Below are 10,419 nucleotides of genomic sequence, written 5' to 3'. Positions count from 1 at the left end.
AAGAGGAGGAGGAGGAGGAGGAGGAGGAGGAGGAGGAGGAGAAAAGAAAAGAAAAAAACGGAAGAAAAATCCTAAACAAATTAAACCATACGAACTGAGAAGAAAAAAATAAATGCGTGGAAAACTTTGAGTGTAAACTTTTTACCATGTGACCAGTTGTTACCAAGAGGGATGATGAAAAATTTTATTCTGTGGGGGCTGGGGGAGTAGAGAGTTGTTACACTTTGTTCTGTTGGGTTTTATTGGGCTCATGGTTCCTGCTGGCTCAGAGGATAACTATAAACTCTGAATCCTCAGGTCTCCTCCGGTCTCCTGTTTGTTGGCTTCCCCAAACAAACACTGAGAGGCATGTACCCTCTCCTGTTGGCTCCTGGGGCTCCAACAAGAAAACAGGTGATATCTTGGCCTTGGAGTTTAGAGCTAAAGAAAGCCCTCCCACTTGGGAGGCAGAGGCAGGTGGATCTCTTGAGTTCAAGCTCAGCCTGGTATATAGAGCAAGTTCTAGGACAGCCAAGATTACACTGAGAAACCCTGTCTCGAACAAACAAACAACAAAAACAAAAGAAAGAAAGCTACTCTCCTGAGACAGCCACTCACTGAAAATCAAGAGGACAAAGAAGATGTTTTATTGAGGTGACTGGGAGTGTGGGATACCTGCCCCCGAGCCCTACTTAGTCTCCTCAGTATAGTCTCATTGGGGGGAAGGACCAAGCCTCTGGACTGCTCTGAGTCACTACCCAGGAGAGACTGGGCAGTGGGGCAGGAGGGCTGGGGCTCCAGTCCAAGGCAGATGTTCTGGGTAACAAGGGTGATGGTGGCTGTGGTAGGGGCTGAGGTGGGCGGACATCCCAAGGCTGGGGCGGGGGTGGTGTGGCTATGAGCCAGATGCTTTTCAGCATATCAAAAGCTGTTGGGGGACCCCACGCTGCTCCAGATGGTGAAGATGCTGAGGACAGGAATGGCAGTTGGCGACCTGGAGGTTGCACCTGGCTGCCCCTGTGTGCAGGGGTGGTGCTGTTGTAAGTATGAGGTATGGCAAAGTCACACCCCTTTGTTGCCTGCTGAGTCCTTTGCTTCCCCTCCCGTGGAGCATGCTCAGGAACTTCGACACAAGAAGATGCCATCCTCTGTCTCTCAGGGACCCTCGGTTTGGCCTCTGGTACAGAAGAAAGAACACGGAGATCATTTGAACTACAACAGAGTGGGGAAGGAGAGAAGGACGGGGAGGAGGTGGACTCACCAGGCAAGGGTAGCTGGCAACCTCGGAGCACCAGGGCAAGATCAGGCACACAGCCATGGCAGCCCTGTAGGGTTCTTAGGATGGTGTCTCTGGCCTCCTGCACTAGGTTTCTCCTGGGAAAGGCTTGTGGCACAATCAGTTGGTACTTCAACTCCTCCAGCAATTGCCCCAACACAGGAAGATCTGGGGAATTTGGTGGGCCTGGGCCTGAGCCTCCTGGTACCTTGTTCTCCTTGCCTTTTGACTGAAGGTCTGGTTCTTGTACTCCAACTGGACTGCAGGAGGGCTTGGTTGGTAGCAGAGGGGTATGTGATTCCAAGGCACCTCTGTTAAGCAGCCGGGCCACATCCAGGGATTTCACCTCATGGTTGAAGAGACCCCGGTGCTCCCGGCTCAACCTGCCTTGAGTTATCACAACAAGCTTGGGGGCTGCAGAGGCCACAGGATCCTGGAGGATCACACATGGATCCCGACTGGATATGGGAGGATCCTGACGGGCCAATGGCCTGTGGCTGCTCACCAGGGCCTTATTTCGCTCTCTCCTGGTCTTGCGACGGCGAATTCGGCCGGGTTTCTGAAGCTGCTGGAAAGGCTGAGGGACTGGTCCCCGAGGGTCCATGACATCCTAGAAGACAGAGTGGTCATCAGATGCAAATAAATCAAGGGCAGTAGCTGAGAGGGAAAAGATGGGCAGGGAAAAGGGAGAATGCCATTTAAAGAAGTGAGGGAAGTATACAGACAGCCACTGGAAAAGGCCTGGCCACATAAGAACTCCAAAATCAAGTTCAGGTAGTTCATAGGAAAAAAATGTCAGGAAATTGGGGACAAGGTAACAGAGAATAAGATCATGGAAAAATAGTTAAAAGACAATAGCCAGTCCTTGTGGTGCAGGCCTCTAATCCCATCTGCTCAACAAGGCTAAAGCAGATAAATCAAAAGTTTAAAGAGGCCTGCCTGGGCTACAGAGTGAATTAAAAAACCAGCCAAGGTAACACAGTGAGTTCCTGTATAAAAATAAAATTCTAAACAGTCTGTGTCTTGGGAGCCTAAAGAGCTGGCTCAGCAGGCCAGGAGGGATGGCTCAGCAGTTGAAGAGCACTAGCTGCTCTTCCAGATAACCAAGGTTCAATTCCCAACACCCACATGGCAGCTCAATCAAAGGACTGAGCTCAGTTCCCAGCACCCATCTCAGATATCACATATAGCCCAACTCTAGCTCCAGCGGATCTTCTGTCTTTTTGTGGACATCTACACACACACACACACACACACACACACACACAATTTAAAGTAAATCTTAAAAAGAAAAGAAAAAAAAGTCTGGTTCTTGTACATGGGTACCCTGAGCACTAAGAATATAAAAACTGGGGATATAGTTCAGTGGTAGAATACTTGCTTAACAATTACATGGACCTATGTTCCTATGCTTGGAGCTCAGTATATACGTGTTTTTATACATATAAATAGAGATAAATAAAAATGATGGAAGATGAACTAGGCAGAGTGGTACCTGTCTATATCCATCTCTCTTTGGAAGCCTGAGGCAGGAAGATCATGAATTTGAAGTCGGCTTAGACTATAAAAGACTCAAAAAGAACAAAACAACAGAAAATATAAGTTGGGAACAAGGTTATAAGCAACTGGAGAGCTCTGAGGAACTAGAAAGAACAGGTGGAAAATCCAGGGCTGGGGAGGTACAGGAAATGGAAATAGTAAATGAAGGTGGGAAAGAGGAGCAGGCATGGTGGTGAAAGTCTGTAATCCCAAAGTTTAGGAAGTGGACGGAAGAAGAACAGGAGCTTGCAGCCAGCCTGAGTCATTAAGACTACTCTCAAAATATGAAAAATAAAAGACGTAAGGCAGGAGAGAGGGCTCCCAGAGAAGTCGAAGGGCTTGCTTCGGGGAGGACATAATTCACAAGAGACTTCAGAGGGTGGGCCACTCCTGAGGGCAGGCATAAGTCAGGGGTGCAGCTCAGATAGTTGAGGTGGACCCAGGAGGGGCAGGGTGGGGGAGGGGTGCCTCACCCTCTTCTCTCCTAACGGACCCCCGCCCTGGACTCCACACGGCTGTGGAGAGCGGTGGCTTCTTTTCTGTAGAGACCCCCAAGCCTCGAAGCTGTTCGAGCACTTCCGGGCCTCGAGTGAGTGCGTGTTAAGCCAGTAAGCACACCTCACGCATGCGCTCCCCTTGCCACGCCCCTTGCCTAGGGAGAAGCGCGAGGCACCAAGATTGACAGTTATGGCCCCGCCCAGCTCCGTCAAGAGTCCGCCCCTCTCCTTACTGGATTGGCTTCGAGGGTTTCTAGGCCCGCCCGCCTTACACAATGCTGATTGGCTAAGGCTGCTGGCTGACCACTTGACTGGTCCCAGTGGAAGGTGCTAGGTTCCATGCACACAAAGATGGCCTTTGGAGTCATTCCTGAACCAGCATTTTTTGAGCCCTGTGACTTTAGAAAACTTTGTAACTGCCCAGAGCCTATGTCCTAATCTGTGAAACCAGTTGGAAGTAGGACCCTCCCCCATATGGTTCATAGAAGGATGGAATGAACCAACATACATATGAATGAATGCTTGCGAGGTTTGATTCTTTCGCTTGCTTCAGAATTTTCTCTCCCCCCAACTCTATTCTCTGCACATGTTCCTCACACCTTCAGCTCACTCAGGATAGCCTGGAACTATTCTCTTGCCTTTACTTCTCAAATGCTGGAATTACAGGTGTGTGGCCCTCAAACTTTCAAGTCAAACTAAACTACCCTAGTGTATATCCCTGTCCAAATGTTAGTAATGTTATGACCTGTGTCTTTTCTTTGTGCTTCCCAGTCCTTAGTAGCTCCCAAACCTTGTCCATACACTGTTTTAGGAAACCAGCTCTGGGTTATAAAACAGTGAGGGGATGCCATGAAAATGTTGGTACTAGTAAAAGGTTTCTGAAAGTACAACAGAATCAAACTAATAAATCTAAGGTGCTCATCAACTTTGCATCTCAAAATTTGTGAGCCGGGCGTGGTGGCGCACGCCTTTAATCCCAGCACTCGGGAGGCAGAGGCAGGTGGATTTCTGAGTTCGAGGCCAGCCTGGTCTACAAAGTGAGTTCCAGGACAGCCAGGGCTATACAGAGAAACCCTGTCTCGAAAAAAAAAAAATTGTGGTGGCAGGGCCTTTAATCCCAGCACTCCAAAGGGGGAGTTCTGTGAGTTCAAGACCAGCCTGGTCTACATAGACTTATATCCAGAACAGGCAAGACAACTCCATAGACCTTGTCTCAAAAGACAAAAACAAAACAAATGAAATAATTTCATGGCAGCTTTGGTTGGGAACAGATAGTGTGTCATTTGAAGTGCACACAGCATCATGCTACGCCATGCCAGTGACCAATGCCTCAGAGTCTGTTCAGAGACAATATATTAGGAATTCCAAGACTTTGGCTGTATATAGAAAGTTTCTCCTGCCAGATGGTGGTGGCGCATTCTTTTAATCTCAGCATTCAGGAGGCAGAGAGGCAGGTGGCTCTCTGTGAGTTCAAGGTCAGCCTGATCTACAGAGTAAACTCTAGGACAGCCAGGGCTACACAAAGAAAAAAAAACAAACAAAACAAGAACACCTAGCTTATTAGTATGCAAATGTGCTTTTGTTTTTAATAAATGATAAAGTTATATTTGCACAAAAGAATTGTTCTAAGTCCTTTTCTTTATAGTACCAGGAAATATTAGATGTAAATATACCCATATTATACACCCATAAGCCCAGGGTAATATAAAAACTCCTCAGTCTATAAAATAATATAAAAATATAAAATAATAAAGTAATATAAAGTAATATAAAAACAGACAGCTCCCTGGTTAAGGGACTGAGTTCAGTTCTTGCATCCACACAGGGCCGCTCACAATTGCCTTTGACTCCAGCTTTAGGAGATCTGACACCTGCTTCTGACTTCTGCAGTCACCTGCCTTCAAATGCACATATAATCTTACAAAGATATAAACACACACACACTCAAATTCACACACAACCACACACTCACACACAGCTTTCTTGAGCTGGGAATGGTTGGGCACACCTTTATTGCCATCACTAGGGTAGATTTGGCTAGTCTGGTCTACACAATGAGTTCTGGGTAGCCTCAGCTACATAGTAAGACCTCCTATTTAGAAAGAAAAAGCAAATCAAAACAAAAAACTTTCTCAGGCAAAAGTGGGGCTCAAGTAGAAAAAGCTGAAGAAGCCCTGTTCACCATGGTAGAGGCTGGAGGATGGTGAGTTTAAAGTCATCTCATACATGAGACTGTACCTCCAAACAAGCACACAGGAAAGAAATCCTGTTCTAGAGAAACACAAAGCCTCAGAGTCCTGGACCTTTCTCAATCATGTCTGAGTCTGTATCTCCAACACATGGATGGAGATAGCCAGGATCTGACCCATTAATGTAATTAATATCATTCTGCAAGCACTGTACTTGTGTAGTAATAACGTCATGCCAGGTCCAGATCTAGGGAAGGAGATTGAGACAGAATGTGAACACAATAAATAAAACTCTTCGGTACTTTACTATCAAGCCAACAAGAAGGAACGGATAGGTTTGAAAGTTCAGTCTCTAGGTGGGGCTGCCAGAAAACAACTAGGCCATTTAGGGGTGAGTGAGACCCTGGGCATCTGAGAAGACACTGCGATTTGGGATTTAGTTTGAGCCAGGGAAAGAAAAAAGATGACAGAAAGTGGCTTTGGCTACAGACATGGGGTTTGGAGTCCAGAGCCACCCACCTGAAGTTGATGATGGAACTTTGTATCTAGAGAGAGGAACAGAGGCCTAGGAGGTGTGCAAGGTGATCTGCAGGACGGATGCCAAGTTGGACCTGGGCTGGGCCTTGCAGCCATCTCCAATTTCTGATCTTTCTGCACCTCTTCCACATAGATCTGATGGTGCCTCTGAGGCATGAAGATATGCATTTGAGATTTTATACCACTAAAAACCTGATGTTGAAGCTGGGTCTAGTGGCACATACCTATAATACCACCACTCTGGAGTGGAGACAGATCTCTGTGAGCCAGCTTGGTCTACAAAGCAAGTCCAGGACAGCCAGGGAGGGCTCTGTCATACAGAAAAACCCTACCTTAAAAAAGATACACACACACACATATACATATACATAACAAATAAATAATAAACAACAATAACAAAGCCTTAATGTTGGGCTTGGCCTGGTGGTACACAGCTTTAATCTTAGCACTCAGGAGTCAGAGGTAGGTAGATCTCTGTGAATTCAAGGCCTGCCTGCTGTTTATAGCAAGTTCCAGGAGTGCTAAAGTTACAGAGTGAAATCTCATCTCAAAAGAAAACAGAAAGTTTTAAATAGGGAAGTCCCCTCAAAGCCACTCTCTGGTGCTGCCTCTAATCTCCAGCTTCGCTTCTTTCTGTTTTTGTTTTCAAGACAGAGTTTCTCTGTGTAGCCTTGGCTGTCCTGGAACTCTGTTGACCAGCCTGGCCTCGAACTAGTACATCCACCTGTCTCTGGCTCCCTCCAGTGCTGGGATTAAAGGCGTGTGTCACCACCGCCCAGTTTGGCTAGCTTCCTTTCAAATCCCTACACCAGTAAGAAATGGGAGCGTCCCTTCCCAGGTGTCTAAGAGCCACCCCCTCTGCGGATCTAGGAATGAGCTCGTCCACTCCCTCTCCTATGTGAATGGGTTACACACACACACACACCCGTAGGTGGTCTCTTCCGGAGTTTTCTGGCCCTGCAGCAAATGATTTCCTCCTCGGACGGAGGGCGCTAGATTGTCCCTGGTCCCTGTCGGCTTTACAGGTACCCTGCCCCTTCCCGTCCACTCTGGGTTGTGTCTCTATTGCCTGCCCCCTCTCCCCCTGCCACGAGTGCCGCTTGGTCTCGCCTGCCCCTCCCCCCGGCGTTGGGCCGCCGTGGCCGCAAGGGGTCCCGGCGGGAAGCGGCAGACGAGCCCACTTTGCGGCCTCCATCGGGGGAGGGGAACGAGGATTCCTTCCTACGTGACGGTTTCTAGTCTGCGAAAGGAGGCGGCGTCTGGGCTCGGCCTTCGCCCTACGCGCGAGCGAGCGCGGCAGGACGGTCCATTGTGTTGGCCGGAGAGGTAGGGGTGGGCGTGGCGGATCCACGTCCTCGCGGAGCTTTCCCGAGCGGACTCCACTCTCATCCCCAGGGGGCTGCGGTGCTGAGGATGAGTGGGGAAGGGGAGAACCCGGCCAGCAAGCCCACGCCTGTGCAAGACGTGCAGGGTGACGGACGCTGGATGTCTCTGGTGAGTGACCGCGCGTGGTCCCCAGGGTTAGGGGCTTGAGGGGCGGGTGTGTCTATAGAACTGCTTCGCGACATCCTCTTCCTCACCTAGGTGGGTAGCCTGGTTTGGGTTGTTTGGGGTTGGTCGGCCTGAGGCCGCGGGGTGGGGCGGGGCCTGGAGCATGCGTGCCTTTCACTCTTTCTGGCTTTCTCTGCAGCACCATCGGTTTGTAGCGGACAGCAAAGACAAGGAACCCGAAGTAGTCTTTATAGGGGACTCCTTGGTTCAGCTAATGCACCAATGTGAGGTGAGGGTCCACCCGTTTCCTCCTTCCTCATCCAGGCATGCACCCTCCCTCACTGGCACTTCAAGCCCAGAACCTGCCAGACAAGATAAGGGGTACAGAAATGCCCGTGGTAGCAGGAATCTAAGAACCCCGTGTACATGTGCCATTCTGCTGAGAATGAAGTGTGTGCCCTGAGTTTGTCGGGTTGGGTTTGTCTCTGTCAAGTTAAATTGAGGCTTTCCTTCAAGATTGTGCCAGGTGAGGCTTTTCATTGTTTGTTTAAAGTGGGGCACAGTTCCTGTTGGGTTTACTCGAAGTTGTAATAGCTTTACAGAAAGTGAAGGTTGATGGTAATGGTAGTCTGCAAAGACTAGCAGTAATAAAGTCCCTAAGAAGTTTAGCTACAATGGCTTTTTTTCCCCCACAATGAGGTTCACTTGTATTGCCGTTAGCTCTGTGTATACTTAAAGCAGACAGGATCTTCATAAAATAAATGTAACTTCTGTGGAATTTTGGTTAGAGTGAAGCAGTGATAAGTTCCATGATTCGGGATTTGGTCAAGGTGAGATTTAACCGGACCTTGTCCATAAAGTAAGGCTAATCCTTAATGGTATGTAGTTACCGCCTGGACAGAGGGCGGTGGCTAGTGTCTACGTCATTTCTTGACCCCAGATCTGGCGGGAGCTCTTCTCACCTCTGCATGCACTTAACTTTGGCATTGGTGGTGACAGCACACAGCATGTACTCTGGCGGCTTGAGAATGGGGAGCTGGAACACATCCGGCCCAAGGTAAGTAGGCCTGGGTGGTGGGCTAGCCTTCTTTTTGCCTGCCTCTTTACTATTGATTTGTGTCACTCTTTCCACAGATTGTGGTGGTCTGGGTGGGCACCAACAACCATAGCCACACAGCAGAACAAGTGACAGGTGGCATCAAAGCCATCGTACAACTGGTGAACAAGCTGCAGCCCCAGGCACGGGTGGTTGTGCTGGTGAGAGCCTTGGAAGAGTGGCAAAGGGAAAGGGGCAGCGGTTGTGGTGGCACATGCCTGTAAACCTGGCACTTGAAGGGCTGAGGCAGGAGGATAATTGAGATAAGGGTCGTTCTGGGGAATATGACAAGACCCTGTCTTTAAAATGTTTTTTTAAAAAAGGGGCAAACCTGCTGTACTTGACACAGTTATGGACACCTTGGCACAGTGGTCTCCCACAAAGTGTGTGGTAAAAGATTTCTACACTTTAAGAGTGGCTATGGGCTAGTGATGGTGGTGCACGCCTTAAATCCCAGTGCTCTAGAGGCAGAGGCAAGCAGGTCTCTGTAAGTTCAAAGCCAGCCTGGTCTATATAGTGAAGACAGCCATGGCTACATAGAGATCTTGTTTACAAACAGTGGCAGGGACCGTTTGCCTGTTGCCCAAGGGAATGCTAGGTAATTTGAGTGTTGAAAAAAAATCTCAGAAAGTTGCCAGGTGTTCCTGCATTAAATTAAGCTTTATCGCTTCTAGACATTTCCACTTCTGAAAGAACCCATTGGCATTATGTCTTTAATGAGTAATGTCTGCAAACAGGCTGCCACCTGTAAGATTCTTAATGCATGTCCTCCCTAGTTTCACATCCCTTATCTGACAACGTACTATTGGTGTGCCTCCTCAGGGCCTGCTTCCGAGAGGCCAGCACCCCAACCCACTTCGAGAGAAAAACCGACAGGTAAACGAGCTGGTTCGGGCAGCGCTGGCTGGCTACCCCCGAGCCCATTTCTTAGATGCAGACCCTGGGTTTGTGCATTCCGATGGCACCATAAGTCACCATGACATGTATGATTACCTACACCTGAGCCGCCTGGGCTACACACCTGTCTGCCGGGCCCTGCACTCCTTGCTTCTTCGTCTCTTGGCCCAAGATCAGGGCCAAGGCATCCCTCTGCCAGAGATAGCATCCTAAGCATCTTTCCTTCCCTTGACATTAAATGCTTCTCCTCCTCTTCCTGTTCTCTGCTTTACGGTTACGCATGTCTGAGTACCACCACCAGACCGATCCTTGACCTGGTGTTTACTCAAGGTGTTTCTATTTGTACCTATAGCAGATATTTTGGTTCTTGAAGTCAGTTGAATTTCAGTAGTGTGCTTTGGGCAAATTCTGGTTGAAACCAGTTTGCCATTATTACCCAGTTAGGATCAGTGTCAATCAGTATTCAAACAGTATCAAATATCTCACCCCACAAGCTGTCCCCTCAGGAAGTTGTCCCAGCTGATATATGCTAACTTGCTGGTGCTCTGGATTTTTTAGATGCATCCTGAGTCTTTTTACATTCTCTAGTACTTTGCAACAGGGAGGAGGTCAAGTCTCAGGTGGACTCCTCCCCTGGTGGCAGTGCTGGCTTAGACCACATGGCGGGGTCAGTCGCTGAAGATAACCCATGGTCCTGAACTGGCCCTGAAAGTGCTGCCCTTTGAATGTTTTGAGTAAAACTGATTCAATGGCCAATAGCCATGAACTGCCCTTCTCACAGTGCAAGGTCTCAGTCTGTACTCAATTTGCTGCCTATTGGATAGGTAGACAGTCCCCAGACTGCTCTGGCTGTCAGACCAAAGTTAAGTCCCTTGGTGCTAACAGATAATGATGGGGCCCTGTGGAGCTGACCCATGT

General features: G+C 48.7%; 2 protein-coding genes across 3 annotated transcripts; one reads left to right on the top strand and one right to left on the bottom strand.

The window, feature by feature from the left end:
• Window positions 1–611: 611 nt before the first annotated feature.
• On the bottom strand, window positions 612–6,041 carry Prr19 (proline rich 19). Of its 2 annotated transcripts, none has more exons than XM_021168271.1 (3): window positions 3,268–3,415; window positions 1,241–1,865; window positions 612–1,156 (listed from the first exon to the last, which is right to left on the bottom strand). In XM_021168271.1, the coding sequence occupies exons 2-3, from the start codon at window positions 1,857–1,859 to the stop codon at window positions 681–683; spliced, it is 1,095 nt and encodes a 364-aa protein (XP_021023930.1). In that variant the 5' UTR covers window positions 1,860–1,865; window positions 3,268–3,415; the 3' UTR covers window positions 612–680. The 2 variants fall into 2 exon arrangements, with proteins under 2 accessions (XP_021023930.1, XP_021023931.1); XM_021168272.1 differs by lacking the exon at window positions 3,268–3,415 and adding an exon at window positions 6,000–6,041 and having other exon boundaries at window positions 622–1,156.
• Window positions 6,042–6,882: 841 nt separating this feature from the next.
• Window positions 6,883–9,754, top strand: Pafah1b3 (platelet activating factor acetylhydrolase 1b catalytic subunit 3). The gene is made up of 6 exons (XM_021167880.2): window positions 6,883–7,042; window positions 7,413–7,511; window positions 7,708–7,797; window positions 8,449–8,565; window positions 8,643–8,765; window positions 9,427–9,754. Exons 1-6 carry the CDS (start codon window positions 6,920–6,922, stop codon window positions 9,712–9,714), a joined length of 840 nt encoding a protein of 279 aa, XP_021023539.1. The 5' UTR covers window positions 6,883–6,919; the 3' UTR covers window positions 9,715–9,754.
• The last annotated feature ends 665 nt before the right edge of the window (window positions 9,755–10,419 follow it).

This window comes from Mus caroli, chromosome 7, assembly GCF_900094665.2.
Source record: "Mus caroli chromosome 7, CAROLI_EIJ_v1.1, whole genome shotgun sequence".
Taxonomy (NCBI): domain Eukaryota; kingdom Metazoa; phylum Chordata; class Mammalia; order Rodentia; family Muridae; genus Mus; species Mus caroli.
This window is presented reverse-complemented; position numbering and strand designations above follow the sequence as displayed.

What these genes read in the sequence shown, in the direction of transcription:
- Prr19 (XM_021168272.1), bottom strand. Translation starts at nt 1,859, where the DNA reads ATGGACCCTCGGGGACCAGTCCCTCAGCCTTTCCAGCAGCTTCAGAAA. An exon ending in TTGCCAGCTACCCTTGCCTG is followed by an intron (nt 1,157 to 1,240) that starts GTGAGTCCACCT and finishes CTTCTGTACCAG; the next exon opens with AGGCCAAACCGAGGGTCCCT.
- Pafah1b3 (XM_021167880.2), top strand. Translation starts at nt 6,920, where the DNA reads ATGGGTTACACACACACACACACCCGTAGGTGGTCTCTTCCGGAGTTT. An exon ending in GGTCCCTGTCGGCTTTACAG is followed by an intron (nt 7,043 to 7,412) that starts GTACCCTGCCCC and finishes TCTCATCCCCAG; the next exon opens with GGGGCTGCGGTGCTGAGGAT. An exon ending in AGGCACGGGTGGTTGTGCTG is followed by an intron (nt 8,766 to 9,426) that starts GTGAGAGCCTTG and finishes GTGCCTCCTCAG; the next exon opens with GGCCTGCTTCCGAGAGGCCA.